The sequence below is a fragment of the Macaca thibetana genome, chromosome 7, assembly GCF_024542745.1.
Source record: "Macaca thibetana thibetana isolate TM-01 chromosome 7, ASM2454274v1, whole genome shotgun sequence".
Taxonomy (NCBI): domain Eukaryota; kingdom Metazoa; phylum Chordata; class Mammalia; order Primates; family Cercopithecidae; genus Macaca; species Macaca thibetana.
This window is the reverse complement of record NC_065584.1, coordinates 127,741,970-127,759,768: the sequence shown is the minus strand read 5'-3', so window position 1 is coordinate 127,759,768 and position 17,799 is coordinate 127,741,970. Positions and strand designations below refer to the sequence as shown.

At 50.4% G+C, this 17,799-nt stretch overlaps 1 protein-coding gene across 1 annotated transcript in view; it reads left to right on the top strand.

The window, feature by feature from the left end:
* TGM7 (transglutaminase 7) overlaps positions 1–15,974 on the top strand; it is a 30,381-nt gene extending 14,407 nt beyond the window's left edge. Inside the window, exons 2-13 of the mRNA XM_050798179.1 lie at positions 400–582; positions 1,386–1,631; positions 2,309–2,427; positions 4,402–4,530; positions 4,614–4,791; positions 7,200–7,338; positions 9,572–9,675; positions 10,096–10,338; positions 12,330–12,656; positions 13,005–13,165; positions 15,257–15,390; positions 15,637–15,974. Coding sequence (XP_050654136.1) covers positions 400–582; positions 1,386–1,631; positions 2,309–2,427; positions 4,402–4,530; positions 4,614–4,791; positions 7,200–7,338; positions 9,572–9,675; positions 10,096–10,338; positions 12,330–12,656; positions 13,005–13,165; positions 15,257–15,390; positions 15,637–15,796 — 2,123 coding nt within the window. The 3' untranslated portion in view covers positions 15,797–15,974. The remainder of the gene's footprint in view (positions 1–399; positions 583–1,385; positions 1,632–2,308; positions 2,428–4,401; positions 4,531–4,613; positions 4,792–7,199; positions 7,339–9,571; positions 9,676–10,095; positions 10,339–12,329; positions 12,657–13,004; positions 13,166–15,256; positions 15,391–15,636) is intronic.
* The last annotated feature ends 1,825 nt before the right edge of the window (positions 15,975–17,799 follow it).

Here is a 17,799-nt window from a genome sequence, read left to right as displayed (position 1 = left end):
CCCAAAGCAGGGACTTGCCCTACAACTGAAGTCCCAGCCTCCAGTCAGCTCACTGACTTAGTTCATACAAAATCCTAGTATGTTTATTCTTGTATCAGTAGGATAATAGAGGGACTTTTAGAAAGATTGTCAACAAATAGTTAAGAGCATGCAGCAGCACTTCAGGGGTTAAGTTTCGGTTATCTGGAATGGTTTCCGTTTGGGGACCCCAATCCTTGATCATTGTGGCTCCAGGTCCAGACGTGGAACTCACCAGGATCAACACTTCCCCCCGCCCCGCCCCACCCCACCCCCACCCCCGCACTCCCCGCACCTCCCAGAAATGACTGAGAAGCCACAAGGGACGCCTGAGCCCAGGCGGTTGCAGGTGGGCGTGACCTGTCCCCTCCTCTCCCCTAGTGGCAACCTTGCAGCTTGAGTCTGTCGACCTGCAGAGCTCCAGGAACAACCGGGAGCACCACACGCAGGAGATGGGCGTCAAGCGGCTCACTGTGCGCCGCGGCCAGCTCTTCTACCTCCGGCTGAGCTTCAGCCGACCCTTCCAGTCCCAGAGCGACCACATCACCTTTGTGGCTGAGACTGGTGAGTTTGCCCTGCCCCAGGGCCCCGCAGGTTCCCTCAAAATGAGGGCATTAACAGAGTCTGCCTGCAGGGCCCCTGCCTTTCCCACCTGAGCCGCCCGCCACTCTCTTGTCCTGGGAGCCCCAGGCCCCTCACGCTCAGGATCCTGTTAGTGCCGTTGAGAAGAGATTTAGTCAACTCCGCAAACTGAGGTTGTGGCAGTGCACAACCAACCTGTAGATACACAACAAGCATTGTGCTAAAACTTTACACACATCAGCTCATGTAATCCCCAGGACAAGACTTTCAGGTGGTACTATTATTTTTAAAACGGAGGCCTGGCCGGGCGCGGTGGCTCAAGCCTGTAATCCCAGCACTTTGGGAGGCCGAGACGGGCGGATCACGAGGTCAGGAGATCGAGACCATCCTGGCTAACACGGTGAAACCCCGTCTCTACTAAAAATACAAAAAACTAGCCGGGCGAGGTGGCGGGCGCCTGTAGTCCCAGCTACTCGGGAGGCTGAGGCAGGAGAATGGCGTGAACCCGGGAGGTAGAGCTTGCAGGGAGCTGAGATAGCGCCACTGCACTCCAGCCTGGGCGACAGAGCGAGACTCCGTCTCAAAAAACAAAAAAAACAAAACAAAACAAAATAAAAAACAGAGGCCTGGGGATCTTAAATGGTTTGCCTGAGGACACTCAGGGGCAGTAAAAGCCAAAAGCATTAGCAAGTGGTAGGAGAAGGTAAGGGTCCTTCCAACCCCCCCGAATCACATACCACACAGGTTTTTGGAGCCTCACTTTGGGGTCATTCTCTCCCACACAGGACCCAAGCCCTCAGAGCTGCTGGGGACCCGAGCCACATTCTTCCTCACCCGGGTCCGGCCCGGGAATGTCTGGAGCGCTTCCGATTTCACCATTGACTCCAACTCTCTCCACGTTTCCCTTTTCACACCAGCCAATGCAGTTATTGGCCATTACATTCTGAAGATAGAGATCTCTCAGGGCCAAGGTCACAGTGTGACTTACCCGCTGGGAACTTTCATCCTACTTTTTAACCCTTGGAGTCCAGGTAGGATGTGCTCACAGCTTGTAATGCTAACCTGATCCATTGGGAAGGCCCTGCGAGGTTCTTTGGAAAAAGCCCAGAAAATAAATCGCCACATAGCTATGCAATGTAGTACCATGTGCTCTCACAAAAATCATCCTTACAAAGAATTTCTAATGGCATGAGGAAAGTATTCATGGTGTGATGTTAAGTGAAAACACTGGAACATTTCCTAATACGGTCCTAATTGTATTAAGTATGCAGGCACAGAAAGAGAGAGTGGCTAGAGCACACCAAAACATAATGGCGGGTGTCTCTGAGTAATGGGAACATAATGGCGGGTGTCTCTGAGTAGTGGGAACATAATGGTGGGTGTCTCTGAGTAGTGGGAATGAGCAGTTTCCATTGTCTTCTTTCCATCCGTCTGGATTTTCTGAATCTCTACAAGAAACCAACCCTACAATCCGTCACTTTTACAATCAAGAAAAGATCGTTGTTTTTTAAAGTACACATTGTATTTCTGGCTTCTAGAAAAGCATATAGTAGACCTTTAAGGGGGTCCAGTCTTAATTTCTGTTGCTAACAACCCATCAACTGCTCCTCCTGTTTTCCAGAAACACGTTGTCATTACTGTTTTTAAATTTTATTATTCTGTTTTTCGGTTTGGGGTTTTGCCCCCTCCACTACTCTTAACTGCCCAGAGGACGACGTCTACCTGCCAAGTGAAATACTGCTGCAGGAGTATGTCATGCAGGATTATGGCTTTGTTTACAAGGGTCATGAAAGATTCATCACCTCCTGGCCCTGGAACTATGGGCAGGTAACACTGTCACCCAATGTGGGCCTGGGGTGGGCTCCTTAAGGCTGGTCCTTACACAGCCCTATTATGTAAGGCTGTTACATTACACCGCCCTCATGGAGGGCCACTAATACAGGTGAGGGTGTGAGGGGCTGGGCCAACTTCACATCCAGTGAGAGGGGCAAGGAAGGGGTGGATGTCTTTCCTTTTTAGCTTTTAACATTTTATTATGAAAACCTTGAAACATAATCAAAGTAGACAGGCTACTACAATGAATCTGCCTGCACCCACCTCTCGGCTTCAGTAGTGATCGATGTATCATGAGTCTGTTTGATCAACACTGGGGGTTTGTAAACTACAGCCCACAGACCAAATGTGGCCTACTGCCTGTTTAACCCACGAGCTGAGAATAGTTTTCATATTTTTTAATTGTTGAAAAGGAATTTTAAAAGAATAATCTTTTGTGATGTGAACATTATATGAAGTTCAAATTTCAGTGTTCACAAATAGCATTTTATTGCAACATAGCCATGTTTATTCATTTAGATGTAGTCTGTGGCTGCTTGCATGCTGCATTGGCAGATCTGAGTTATTAAAACAGAGACCTTATGGCCTGCAAAGGCTAAAATATTTACTATTTGTTTTTTTACAGAAAAAGCTTGTCTTTCTTTGGTCTGTACTCCTCTGCCTCCACCCTCGCTCCCCACTCTACCACTAGATTTTTTTTTTTTTTTGAGGTGGAGTCTCGCTCTGTTGCCCAGGCTGGAGTGCAGTGGCATGATCTTGGCTCACTACAACCTCCACTATCTGGGTTCAAGCGATTCTCCCGCCTCAGCCTCCTGAGTAGCTAGGACTACAGGTGTGAGCCATAATGCCCAGCTAATTTTTGCATTTTTAGTAGGGACGGGGTTCACCATGTTGGCCAGGCTGGTCTCGACCTTCTGACCTCGGGTGATCCACCCGCCTCAGCCTCCCGAAGTACTGGGATTACAGCCACAGCTCCCGGCCAATTTTTTCTTTTTTTTAAAGCAAATTACAGATACCATATCACTTAATCCAGTAACACTTCAGCATATTTAATCCAATAATACTTCAGAATATAGTCGTGTAAAAGCTTTCTGTAAAACTTAATCAGAATACATGATTGTAACTGGAAAAAAAAAAAAAGAACAGTAATTCTTTAATAACATCCAATATCCAGTCAGTGTACAGAGGTGGACCTTGGCTCTGGGCAACGTCTCCACTCTCAACCCCTGCAGGCGTGGTTTCTCTCTCCCTCCCACTGCCACCTCAGTCCTGCCCACAAACTCCAAAAGGGAAGAGGTGGGGGAAGCCTTGCTGAGGGAGAGCACGTTTTTCCCATTCTCCAACCGTGGCGACCTGTGACCCTCTTTGAAACTGAGACAAATACCTGTGCATTTGGCAGCCAAAGGGTTGTGGCAAACATTGTGCGCGTCTACCATGAGCCCACTCTGGCTCCTCCAGGGCCGCAGTGTCTGCTCTGAGCTCCTCTACCTGATTTCAAGACTGCCATGCCTGGCCCTACATTGATCTCTAGACTTTTTCTGCTCTGATCCCTTCCCTGCTCCTTCAAGTCCTCCAGACAGGAGTCTGTGTAAATCCTTGGTACCCACCATGCTCAAAGACCTCAGGTAAATGTGCCCACTCTCCTCTTCCTGTCCACCCAATCTGTCAAAGCCCATTGGCACCAAAGCCTTCTCTCATCTATTCAGCCAACGGGGATCTCTCACTCTCTGAATTCTGTTTCCGTTTTTCATCAGAGCCACACAGTTTAGTTTTTCAGAATTTCAAACCTCATACATTCCCAATTTGATTTATAAGTTATTCAAAGGCAGGACCTTGTCTTATATTTAGCGCCCTCCCCCGTCCCCACATCCCCATACACCTGCCATCCCCAAAAGTCTGTTAGTGACTTAAAGTTTCAGAAGTCTAGACATTTGCTCCTCTTTTTTCTCCCTTAAAATCACTGGGAAGTTTGAAGAGGACATCATAGACATCTGCTTTGAGATCCTGAACAAGAGCCTGCATTACTTAAAGAACCCGGCCAAAGACTGTTCCCAGCGGAACGACGTGGTGTACGTGTGCAGGGTGATGAGTGCCATGGTAAGGATGGATGCTTCCCGCCATCTGAGGACAGTCTGAGCTTCCCCAGGAGCTGTGGAAATTTACCCATCTGTCCTCTGCAGATCAACAGCAACGATGACAACGGCGTGCTGCAGGGGAACTGGAGCGAGGACTACTCCGAAGGGGTCAGTCCTCTGGAGTGGAACGGCAGTGTGGCCATCCTACGGCAGTGGTCAGCCAGGGGCGGGCAGCCTGTGAAGTACGGACAGTGCTGGGTCTTCGCATCTGTTATGTGCACCGGTGAGCGAAAGATCAGTCACTTAGGGGTGTGATTAACTTCATTTTCAGAGAAGTTAACTGTGACTCATAAAGGTTCCGTAGCTTGCCCATGGCCCCACAGCTGGGGGTGGTGGGCACCCAGGCCCTGAGCCAGCACACCATACAGTCTCAAGGGATCCTGTGCATTTATGTGAGAGGGGGGTTGACCTGTGGCAATCACGTCACAGTATCCTTGATGGGTCAGACTATTATAACTGTCGTCTGGATAGACAGCTTGTGGTCCCGAAACAGAAACCCAATGGCTTCTTTCTGCCACCAGCTCAGGCATCTCAGCTCGAGATGAGCCTGGCACGGAGGGGCAAGTGGAAGTAGATGGTGTGAGATAGCTGACCTCACCCATAGGCAGAGCTAGCAGCTCCCAAATGCTTCACTGAGAGATCCTTGAGCAGTTATCATTATAGACTTACCGCTTTGCTGACTACCCTTAAAGAACATCAGTGTTTTATGCAGTATCAGTTATTTACAATTCAGTGCAAAGTCGTTGAGCAGATCATCTGTGAAGATGAGAGAAAGATGGAGAGTACTTGTCTCACCCTTGCAAGGCCAGAATACCTTACACAGGCCTGTCCTGCTACATGATGGAGCTTGATAAACGTTTGCTGAACTAACAGGGTGACTCTGAGTTGGAGAAAGGAGAAGCAGAGAATGGGGAGGACAGAGACAGGAGCCAAAGACAAGGGCACAAGCTTTTTGGAGAGGGGTAGCAGAGGCTGGCAGTTATATGCAGGTGCTGCAGACACAGAGGAGGTTTAAATCTGAGTGTTTGAATCCAGTGACCTCACTTTGCTGAGGTGTGAAATCCGGTGACCTCACTTTGCTCAGGTGTGAAATGAGGCTAGGGCTACTCTGGCACTCAGTATTCTCGGTTGTTCCGTGGGCTGGGACGTCCCCAGGCTGTGGCTAGGTAGGTGTTGTGGAGGAGGCCTGGGATGGGCAGGAGAAGGACAAGGTCCACCACCGTGCTCCATTTCCAAGCCTCTCCCCACTCCCAGGCCCTTGAGTTATGGGGCCACTGCACACTGGGGGAGCTGCCCCTGCCAAGCTTCCTCTGGCCGCTTCCAGCCCGGGTGTAGCTCCCACACCTGCTAAGGATCTGTGACAAGCCAGGAGCTGTGCTGTGAGTGGGCAGGTGACGGTAGACAGGCGGCCCTCTTGGGGGCTCTTCAGTGAACCAAAACAAAAGGATTGGTCGCTCTCATTAGTCCTTTTACTTTTCGAAGCTGTGTAATCCTCCTGGCAGCCTCAGTAGGCACTGCCTGCCCCTCCTGGGAGGGAGAGGAGTGGGATAAACCTCTCTGAACTCCTCGCCGTGCTGGCAGATATCAGGACCCACGTCCCTTCAAGGTCACACCTGGCTCTTGCTGGCTCTTGGCTTGACTTCATCTGGCTCTGGGCAGGCAGGGGGTGTGTGTGTGTGTGTGTGTGTGTGTGTGTGTGTGTGTGTGTGTGTTGTGTGTGTGTGTGTGTGTGTTTTGGGGGTAATGTCTACACTGTGTGACTAGATTTGCAAAATCATAACTCAGCTTTTAAAAGCCTTTGTAGCAGTATCACGAGAAGCCACAAGAGGGAGCTGCTACCTTATTAAAGACGGTTTCTGATTCTGTGGTTTCCGTTTGTCTCTGCTGACGGTTTCCATGGTCTCTAGAAGTCTATCTTGTCCCTCTATCCATTCTCTAATTTCTTTCATACCTCCCCCTACCTCTTGTCTTTAAGTAGAATTCCAGATCCCAAATTTCAGAACTAGGGTGGGAGGAGGGCGATAAAATAATCTGGACAACAATCCCTTGAGACGTGTTTACCTATGTAACAAACCTTCACGTGTACCCTCAAACCTAAAATAAAAGTTAAAAAAAATTGTCAGAACTAAATTTTCAGCCTCCTGAGTAGCCGGGACTACAGGCATGTGCCACCACACCCAGCTAATTTTTTTTGTATTTTTAGTAGAGATGGGTTTTCACCATGTTGGCCAGGCTGGCCAGGCTGGTCTCAAACCCCTGACCTCGTGATCCGCCTCTGCCTCCCAAAGTGCTGAGATGACAGGTGTGAGCCACCGCACCTGGCCCTCTGTTTTTAACTTGGAAAGTTGCTGAGTGGAAAGACTCCTGAATGATAAATTGGATTATTGTTAACTGTTGTTTTAAGTGATCCTCAAATGATTCCTTTCTCCTTGTGGGATGTTGACCACCGATAGGGCAGCAGGGCTCAGGGACTGGGTGTGGGGCTCTGGGAATAAAGGAGTTACTGGTGTGGTTCCCTAAGTGTCTTGGCTTTCTCTCCTCCAGCTTGAAAGTTACAAATTATGCATGGAAAACCAATAATTTTGCCTGAAATGAACTGAGCGATTCTCTATACTTTATTTTTCTCTTTAGTAATGAGATGCTTAGGTGTTCCAACCCGTGTTGTTTCCAATTTCCGTTCCGCGCACAACGTGGATAGGAACTTGACCATCGATACGTACTATGACCGAAATGCAGAGATGCTGTCAACTCAGAAACGAGACAAAATATGGTGAGAGGCACTGTCTTGAACCGCTCTCTGCTCTGTCCCAGGGAGGGCAGGAAAACTTTGACCTGGTTCTCCCTGGCTCTTGAGGCAATGTTGCAAGATTGCCCTGAACATTGCTGCTAATGCTCAGAGAAGAAGAGAAGAATTCCCCAACCCAGGAGGCTGTTCTGGCTAATTAGGTCATCACATTTAACTCATTTCGGAGATAGAAAACAATGGGATAACATTCTGAGGCCTCAACCACATGACTAGCTGGGCATCTTCTGAACACTGACCTCAAAAGTCTTTATTCATCTTCTTCTTCCTTCTCTGAGTCTCTGTTTGTACCATTCTGTTTTCCCAGAAGTCAGACAGAACTTGGACTGACTGCTTCTGTAGACCTCTTCTTGTCTCTCTTGACTTCTTCCTCTCCCCACCCCACTCCCTGTCTGCGTACATGTGTGCGTGTGTGTGTGTGTGTGTGTATCTCTGTGCATCCCTTTACTTGTGTCTCTCTGGTTTCTTTTCCTGGTTCCTTTGTTCTTCTCAGCTCTACCCTCAAAACTGGTTTCCTGTTTTTCCTTTTCTAGCCAGTTTCCAGATAAGACTCTATTTTTTTTTTTTTTTTTTTTTTTTTTGAGATGGAGTCTCACTCTGTTGCCCAGGCTGGAGTGCAATGGTGCGACCTCAGCTCACTGTAACCTCCACCTCCTGGGTTCAAGTGATTCTCCTGCCTCAGGAGGCAGGAGTAGATGGGACTACAGACATGTACCACGATGCCCGGCTAATTTTTGTATTTTTAGTAGAGATGGGGTTTCGCCATGTTGGCCTCGAACTCTTGACCTCAGGTGATCCACTCGCCTTGGCCTCCCAAAGTGCTGGGGTTACAGGCCTGAGCCACCGCAGCTGGCCTCCAGGTAGGACTCTGAGTTGTGTGAGAACTACCTGCTGTCCTAGGAGCCCCCTCCCTCTCTGAGCTTCGATTTTCTTGTCTGTAAAATGAAGATAACGTCTACTTCACAGGGTTGCTAGGGTGAGATGAGATCAATGCTGGTAAGGAGGGCTTTTCAGCCTGGAATCCACAGATAGACTCCTAGAGGTCTGAATCGGCTCTGATTCAGGAAGCAGTGGTGTATCTGAGGATATGTAACTTAGGTACAGTTCTGTCTTTGAATGCGTATCTTGAGTCTAATAATGAGAAAACATCAGGCAAGCCCAAAATGGGCGCTACTCTGGTTTTAAAAAATAGATAAATAACATAAAGACTGTTTCCATTAAAAGCCCAGACTTCACCGCCTCCCGGGCGATATCTCCATGAAACAAAACTACTAGTTTTTTGTATTTTTGTACACCTTAAATGGTTCGACTGACCTTGTGAGAGAGGGAGAGGCTTGAGAGAGAGAGAGATGATTTGACGAGAGAGAGAGAGAGAGACTCTTTTCAAATCCCAATGTAACAAAAGAAAGAAAGGTGGAGGAACTGTTCCAAGGTCGAAGCAGACAACACGCTGCGTAGCTGAATGCAGTGTGTGACCACAGATGGCACTGCGTACCGCGTGGGAGAAGAAGGCTCTAAACAACATCGTTAGAGCAACTGACAACATTAAAATATAGACAGTAAATTAGATAAAGGCATCATATCAATATCCAGTGTGCTAGGGTTGATAAACTATACGATCCCTATTCTTAGGAAATACACACTGAAGTGTATATGTGTAGATATCTATTCATGTCCACACTGAAAGAAAGCAAATGGGGCAAAATGTTAACAACAGATGACTTGGGTAGATGGGCGTTCTTTGTACTATTCTTTTTGTTTTTGTTTTTTTGAGACAGAGTCTCGCGCTGTCACCCAGGCTGGAGTGCAGTGGCGTGATCTCAGCTCACTGCAAGCTCCGCCTCCTGGGTTCACGCCATTCTTCTGTCTCAGCCTCCTGAGTAGCTGGTACTACAGGTGCCCACCACCATGCCCGGCTAATTTTTTGTATTTTTAGTAGAGATGGGGTTTCACCATGTTAGCCAGGATGGTCTCGATCTCCTGACCTCGTGATCCACCCTCCTCGGCCTCCCAAAGTGCTGGGATTACAGGCGTGAGCCACCGCGCCCGGCCTGTACTATTCTTGTGACTTTTAGTATGAAATTACTTCCTAACAAAAAGTAAGAAAAAGAAACAATGATATAAATCACTCCGTATAGTGCCTGGTATCTGGCAAAACCTCAGCTAACGTGAGTCCTTTTCTCCTTACTCCCTCCTGCAGGAACTTCCATGTCTGGAATGAGTGCTGGATGATCCGGAAAGATCTCCCACCAGGATACAACGGGTGGCAGGTTCTGGACCCCACTCCCCAGCAGACCAGCAGTGGTGAGTGAGGACCACTGCAACAGGCTCTGGCTCTGTGGGGAGGCAGATTAGGGTGACTGGCTGTGGGAGCAGGAGACCAGGGAGGAGCAGCGTTTTCCACGGCACCCTCTTCCCGAGGTCCCAGCTGACACAGCTTCAGATCAGGAATCTAACTCTACCGTTGACAGCAGGGTCACCTTGATGGGTCACTGGGCCTCATCTGTGTCCTTACCTGTAACGTGGAAAAGCTGATGATGAGCATTGCCACTTCACAGGGTGGCTGTGAGGGTCAGATGAATTAATGGGAACAAAAGTGCTTGGTAAACTGGAAGATATCCCATGGGTGAGAGTCAGCGGTACCACTGCCTGTCCCATCTCCACCTCCCACAGCCACAGCCAGCTGCCCCTGGCCCCCACGTCAGTAGCCTGTTGCCTCCACAGGGCTGTTCTGCTGTGGCCCTGCCTCTGTGAAGGCCATCAGGGAAGGGGATGTCCACCTGGCCTATGACACCCCTTTCGTGTATGCCGAGGTGAACGCCGATGAAGTCATTTGGCTCCTCAGGGATGGCCAGGCCCAGGAAATCCTGGCCCACAACACCAGTTCCATCGGGAAGGAGATCAGCACCAAGATGGTGGGGTCAGACCAGCACCAGAGCATCACCAGCTCCTACAAGTACCCAGAAGGTGCCGGGCTGGGTAAATGGGGAGAGGGCTGGTTTAAGCTTCTTTGTGATGCTCCCCAGCTGGGGTGGCTCCACGTTGAAACCGTCAGCATCTAATCACCTTTATCCTCATGGCAAACTCCTAGGGGTCCTTCCTGGATCCCAGGCATGTGACCCTAAGTAGGGTTACCAGCAAATAAAAATATAGGATGCCCAGTTAAATATGAATTCCAGATAGATCCAAGTAAACAAATATTTTATTTGTGTAAGTATGGGACATACAGCATTTGGGACATACTTATTCTAAAAAGTATTCACTGTTTATCTGAAATTCAAACTGGGTATGATTTTTAATGTATAAGTATGTTCCAAATAATGCATGGAACGTACTGTACTAAAAATCATTTGTTGTTTATCTGGAATTCAAATGTAGTTGGATGTCCTGTATTTTAACTACACCCAGAGTGGTGCCACTGTCTCCCTACGTCCATGGCAGGAGGGGTTGTAACAAGGAGATCGGTGGAGTTGGGGGGATGGGCCCCTGGGCCTGTGGATGGGGTGGACACCCTCACGGAGGGCGCGTGTGTGGAGTCAGGCTGCCTGAGTACTGAACAGGGCTCTCCCGTGCCCTGTGTAAGACTGGACACAGTTTACCACCCCTGTGCCTCCATTTCCTCATCTGATAACAGTCCCCTGGACGGCTGTTGAGAGGGTTAAATGAGTGTCCACAGAAAGCACTGGGAACCGTGCCTCTGGGACGTAGTAACTGCGCCAGAGAAGTCCACAGATGGGAGTAAGTGTGGGTTAAGCTGTTGGAGGCCACACAAATGTTTCTTATGATTACGCATAATTGAAGCCTGTCAGTAACAATCTGAACCTGTGATCAATTAAGCAGCTGACCAATCGTTACCTCCTCCTCCTTGCTCTTGCTATCCAAATAAATATGAAGGGCGGTAGACGCTCAGCGGCTGCCTTTGCTCACTAGAAGCAGGGAACTCTTTTCTTCTTTTCTTCTCTCCTTTTCTTCTTCCCCAGGCTAGCCTTTCTTTAACACAGTTTCTTTTGTTTTTTACCATTTCTACGTTCATCCCTTCCTTCAGTCTTGTAATGATGGTCTCAAGTAGTAACAGCTGTAACTGTGGTAATGATGGTCTCAAGTAGTAACAGTTGTAACTGTGGTAATGACAGTCTCAAGTAGTAACAGTTGTAACTGTGGTAATGATGGTTTCAAGCGGTAGCAGCGGCAGTCAGACACATTAAGCCTCCATGTTGAGTAGCCCCCATGGGCAAGAGATGAAGCTCTTTTTTTTTTTTCTTTTTAAGATGGAGTTTCGCTTTTGTTGCCCAGGCTGGAGTGCAATGGCAAATCTCGGCTCACCACAACTTCTGCCTCCTGGGTTCAAGTGATTCTCCTGCCTCACCCTCCTGAATAGCTGGGATTACAGGCACCCATCACCATGCCCAGCTAATTTTTGTATTTTTAGTAGAGACGAGTTTCACCATGTTGGTCAGGCTGGTCTCAAACTCCTGACCTCAGGTGATCCACCCACCTCGGCGTCCCAAATTGCTGGGATTACAGGCGTGAGCCACCGTGCCTGAGCGAACCTCTTTTTTTTTTTTTTTTTTTTTTTATAAGTTTTGAGCATATATTTTAGCTGGAGAGATGCTGGTTGGGGAGAGAAGCCTCTGGCTTCATGACGGTGATGATAGTGATGCTTGGTGGTCGTAGTGATGGCAGAGAACAGTGCTGAGTGCTTGCAGCTAGCAACTCACTTAGCCTGACGTTTTTGGGATCCCTTATAAGGAAAGCAGATATCATCCCCCGGTTACAGACGACAGAACAGAACACTGAGAGATTAAAGCACTGTGACAGAGCAAGGATTTGAACCCAGCAAGTGGCACCTGAGCCGCACCCTCCCTGTGCTGCTATTCCTGTGCCTTGGTGCCCCGGGAAAGCCACCGGTCCTCTCCACCCCTCCCCATGCATGTCTCCCCCGCCTCTCCCTTCTGCAGGATCCCCTGAGGAGAGAGCTGTCTTCATGAAGGCTTCTCGGAAAATGCTGGGCCCCCAAAGAGCTTCTTCGCCCTTCCTGGATCTCCTGGAGTCCGGGGGTCTTAGGGATGAGCCAGCGCAGCTGCAGCTTCACCTGGCCAGGACACCGGAGTGGGGCCAGGACCTGCAGCTGCTGCTGCGTATCCGGAGGGTGCCAGACAGCACCCACCCTCAGGGGCCCATCGGACTGCTGGTGCGCTTCTGTGCACAGGCCCTGCTGCATGGGGGTGGCCCCCGGAAGCCCCTCTGGAGGCACACGGTGCGGGTGAACCTGGACTTTGGGAAGGGTGAGTGTGAGGCAGGCGTAAGACGGCACCTCCGGGGAGGGGAGCTGTGGGGCCGTGAACACAGTGGGGCGGGCCCAGCCAGATCACAGAGACCCCTTCCTCCGACACACACACCTTCCGGGCAGTGAAGCTGCCAGCTGCTGCACCTCTGATGCCACCCCACCGGGCAAGACGCAGCAGTGAGCCCTGGGGGCAGTGTGTGCGTGGTGGGACACTGTCTGTCTGTCTCTCACACACACAGTTTTACCTCTCACGTGAAAAATTCTAATTTTTCCTCTCTCACATCTACATGTCCCCCCTCTTTCTGGTCCATGTCCTGGACTCAAGGTGTCTTTTGTATGTCCTTAGAGACACAGCGGCCACTCCTCCTGCCCTACAGCAATTACAGAAGCAAGCTAACGGACGAAAAGCTCATCCGTGTGTCTGGCATCGCCGAGGTTGAAGAGACAGGGAGGTCCATGCTGGTCCTAAAAGATCTCTCTCTGGAGCCTCCCCACTTGTCTATCGAGGTAGGTGGGGGCTCTGAGGCTCTCTGACTCACCCAATCCAGGGGCCGGGGTGCAGCAGCCAACAAGACACTGTTCCCACCTCATCCCACACCGATGGCTCCAGCACAGTGTGGTGTGGTCTTGTGCTCTGACCAGTGAAGGGGGGGAAGGGCGTGAAGGCTTCTCAAAGGAGGTACTGTTTTTCAGAGGATGCATAGGAAACTGTATAGAGAAATGAGATGGCTGTGAAGGCATTTTAAGTAAGGAAATCATTTTGCAAAGGCAAAGAGACAGGAAAGGCAGTGACTAGGAGATGAAGTAGAGAAGACAGATTTAGAGACTCCACAAAGTCAAATTCAAATGATGACCACCGGCTAAGCATGGTGGCTCACGCCTGTAATCCCAGTGCTTTGGGAGGCCAAGGCGGGAGGATCGCTTGAGCCCAGGAGTTCAAGACCAATCTGGGAAACATAGCCAGACCTTGTCGCTACTTAAAAGTTTTTCAGAAGTTAGCTGGTGTGGTGGTGCATGCCTCTAGTCCCAGATACTCGGGAGGCTGAGGTGCGAGTCCGGGGAAATCAAGCCTGCAGTGAGCTGAGATCATGCCACTGCACTCCAGCCTGGACAGCAGAGTTAGACCTTGTCTCAAACAAAACAAAACAAAAAACAAAAGGTGAGTATTGACAAGATTGAGGTGACAAAGAGGGAAACAAATGAAAAGTGAACTTCGGATGCCTGAGGGGCCAGTGAGGCCACTGCACAAAGAAGGAGTTTCGGGCGAAGGAAGGGTGAATGGAAGAAGCGGGTGCGTTCCCATCTCCTCTACCAGGGTGTTCCTTCCCTGAAGCCTCGTTTCCCCACCTGCCCCTCCCACTCGAAAAGACTTGCCCACTGCCTAGTCTAAACCTGGCTCTGTACCTGGAGGCTTCTCCAACGGCACGCCCCTCCCCACCCCAAATGAGAAATGGGCAGCTCCAGACCATATATCCGCTGGCCTACCCCAGGGTTTTCATCCAGGCACACTGTCAGGCTGTCAGGCCGGCTGACGCCAGGCAGCCTCTGTGCTGGGGCAAACCGCGGGCAGAATTGCAAGTGCAGACAAAAGCCGGGGGCTGCGGCCAGGGCCCTGCCGTGTACCTGAGGCAAACATGGCAAATGCCAGGTAGGTTGCTAATTGGTCCCCATCGGTAAGGGACGCGCAGATGATTCCAGTTATTTTAACCTGTTCTACTTTGACACCCTCATGAGGGTACAAGGGACTTGGTATTTTTGTTTGGATCCCAGGTAAGTCAGGTGTGTTCTTCCTTTTCCCTGAGTCTCTGGCCCAGCCAGAACAAGCCCCTAGTATGATCTGGGTGGTCAGAGCTCATTTCAGTTCACCACGTGCTTACTGATGTCCATCATCTGGCTGGCACTGTTCTAGGAACAGGGGCTCCAGAAATGAGTAGGAAGGATGCCTGCCTCCCACTCACAGGCCATGGCTGTGCTGCCCCATGACACAGCACTGAGCACACCTGGAAGAACTCGAGTGCATGCCCTGCTGATGTTTGTGAAGACACAGCAGTATGGGGAAAGATCCTGGGCTGGGACACCCGCGTCAGGTCCTGGCTCTGCCATTAACACATCATGGGGCCTTGGCCTCATGGTTTCCTCGGTGATGAGCGTAAGGGCAGGATGACATCACTGATGGCACTTGGGTGGCACACATGACACCGCTTCCTTATCCCCCACCTGTGTTAGATAGGAATCAATTGGGATCCTTTGTCCTCAGGATCCTTTTTAACACAGCCTTCCTGGTAGCTTCACTGGAGCTGGCACTCCCATTGAAATCTTGTGGACATCTTGAACTAGATGGTGGGGAGGGAAACGGGTTTCAGCTTGGTGGCAATTGCTGATGGGTGGTGGCTCCTTGGAGTATTGTGACCTAAGACAGGCCTGTATATGTGTTAATCTCAAGTACTCTCAGCTCACATTCCTCCCTCCCCACTGTAGCACGTTAGCTCTAAGCCGCAGTTCGTGGTGGTGGCCAGGGACCTGGGGGTGGGGATAACTGAACCAGAGTGCAGAAGCGAGGCCAGTTGCCCGTGGGATCACTGACCTCTCTCCACACAGGTGTCTGAGAGGGCTGAGGTGGGCAAGGCACTGAGAGTCCACGTCACCCTCACCAACACCTTGATGGTGGCTCTGAGCAGCTGCACGATGGTGCTGGAGGAAAGCGGCCTCGTCAATGGGCAGATAACAAAGGAGTAAGTGATGCTTCTGCCTACCTCCCCCTGGCTGGTCTCAGAAAAGGGTGCCCCATGGCATCACGGGACCCTCCTCAGTCTCCTGTGCGGTGCCTCTCTGCCCCCACTTCCTCACCCTCCTCAGGAAAGGCTGAGCTCAGTGGTGGTGGCGAGTGGGAGCTTCTCACCCACCCAGAGGGGAACCAGATCACCCCTCCTGCCAGCAGGGACTCCTTGAGGCTCTCACAGGCCCTTTCTGACTTTCAGCCTTGGGACTCTGGTGGCCGGACACACCCTCCAAATTCAACTGGACCTCTACCCGACCAAAGCTGGACCCCGCCAGCTCCAGGTTCTCATCAGCAGCAACGAGGTCAAGGAGATCAAAGGCTACAAGGACATCTTCGTCACTGCGGCTGGAGCTCCCTGAGCCCCGCCCTCCGGCTGCCCTCCCTGGCACCCCTGCTCCACCTGACTCCTTTCTACTCCTGACTATGTCATCTTGGCTCCACCTCTGTCCTCTCTCCAGCCTGCCTGGGAGTGAATGAAGCTCTGTTAGAAACATCGTGTGCTTGGGGAAGAGACAATAAAGACGTCTTTATTTATCACCAGCATTCTCAAGCCACTTATTGCTCCTGGCTGATCCTCTTGGCCTGGCTGCCAGCTCTGTGGCTGAACCCTCCCTTCCCCTCCTGTCCTTTCTCTCCTCCCTTAAGAGCCTCAACCACAAAATAAGCCCACCACCATCCCCTCTAAAACAGCCTCTCTGGAACTAAGGATCCCAGGTCTCTCCATTTACACTGTCTTAGTGAGCCTGCAGGCAGACGATGGAGGGAGGCCTGGGGAGGGCAGCTTGGATGTGCTGGAGAACAGCAACCCTGTGCCGACTGGCCAGAAGCTGCCCAGCAGGACTACTCTGCCCCCAGTCTAGAGTATCCTGGGAGGCACAGGCAGCCACCTTTCCGCACACGTTCGTTGACAGACAGGATGACTGGGAAGCACTGCATAGCTGGCTGCTGTCTAGCAACAGCCTCACCTGCTATTCCTGTCCCCGCCTTCGCCTCTCGCTCCCTCACCCTCATCTGGCGTTCTTCCCCATCATCCCAACTCTCAGCCTCTCTTCCTTTGTGTGTGTGTGTGTGTGTGTGTGTGTGCTCTCTCTCTCTCTCTCTCTCTTTTTTTTTTTTTTTTTTTTTTTAGACAGTTTCCCTCCTGTTGTCCAGGCTGGAGTGCAATGGCGCAATCTTGGCTCATTGCAATCTCCACCTCCCGGGTTCAAGCCATTCTCCTGCCTCAGCCTCCCGAGTAGCTGGGATTACAGACACGCCACCATGCTTGGCTAATTTTTTTGTATTTTTAGTAGAGACGATTTTTCCCTATGTTGGCCAGGCTGGTCTCGACCTCCTGACCTCAGGTAATCCACCCACCTTGGCCTCCCAAAGTGCTGGGATTACAGGCATGAGCCACTGCACCCAGCCTCCTTTGTCTTTTGTTTTTGTTATTTTAAGTACAGAGAGAGTCACTCTTTTGTATTTCTTTCTCCTGTGGTTACCAATATTATTCCTGCTCATTCTAGATGATTTGGAAAGTGAAAAAATAAAAATAAAAAACTAAAGAAAAATCACCAATAGCTCCCCCATCCCAGAGAAAATCTTTGCTAACATTTCTCAAGAGATCATTCTAGCTTTCAGCCTGGGACTCTGGTGGCTGGACACACCATCCAAATTCCCTTTTTCCCCTTTTATTATGTTGTTGAAAAGTCAGCATTACAAATGGATACGTCTCCGTCATAGATAATTTAGAACATTCAGAAACACAGGAAAGGAGAACGTCTTTCTGTAGGTCCGCAGGCACGTGCACGCCTCACCTGCTCCGCCACTCGACAGTTTTGACTCCTTTCCGTCTTCCCTTACCTTCCCCTCCTACTCTCCCTCTAGCTCCTCTTCTCCCTTTTCCTCCCTCTTCCTGCTCTCCCTCCCCCTCTTCCCCCTTCATGTATTTTTTTCTTTGTATGCCCCAAGTCCTCCTTCCCCCTTCTATTTTCTCTCTCTGTCTCTGTCTCTCTCTCTCTCTTTTTTTTTTTTTTTTTTTTTTTTTGAGACAGGGTCTCTCACTGTCGCCCAGGCTGGAGTGCACTGGTGCGATCTCAGCTCACGGCAGCTCCGCCTCCCGGGTTCAAGCGATTCTCCTGCTTCAGCTTCCCAAGTAGCTGGGATTACAGGTGCCTGCCACCATACCCAGCTAATTTTTTTTTTTTTGGATTTTTAGTAGAGACGGGGTTCCACTGTGTTGGCCAGGCTGGTTTCAAACTCCTGACCTTGTGATCTGCCCGCCTCGCCTCTCAAAGTGCTGGGATTACAGGCATGAGCCACCGCACCCGGCTTATTTTTCCTCTTGGGGTGGCCCCCAGCCCTGCCTGCACGCAGCTGCTTG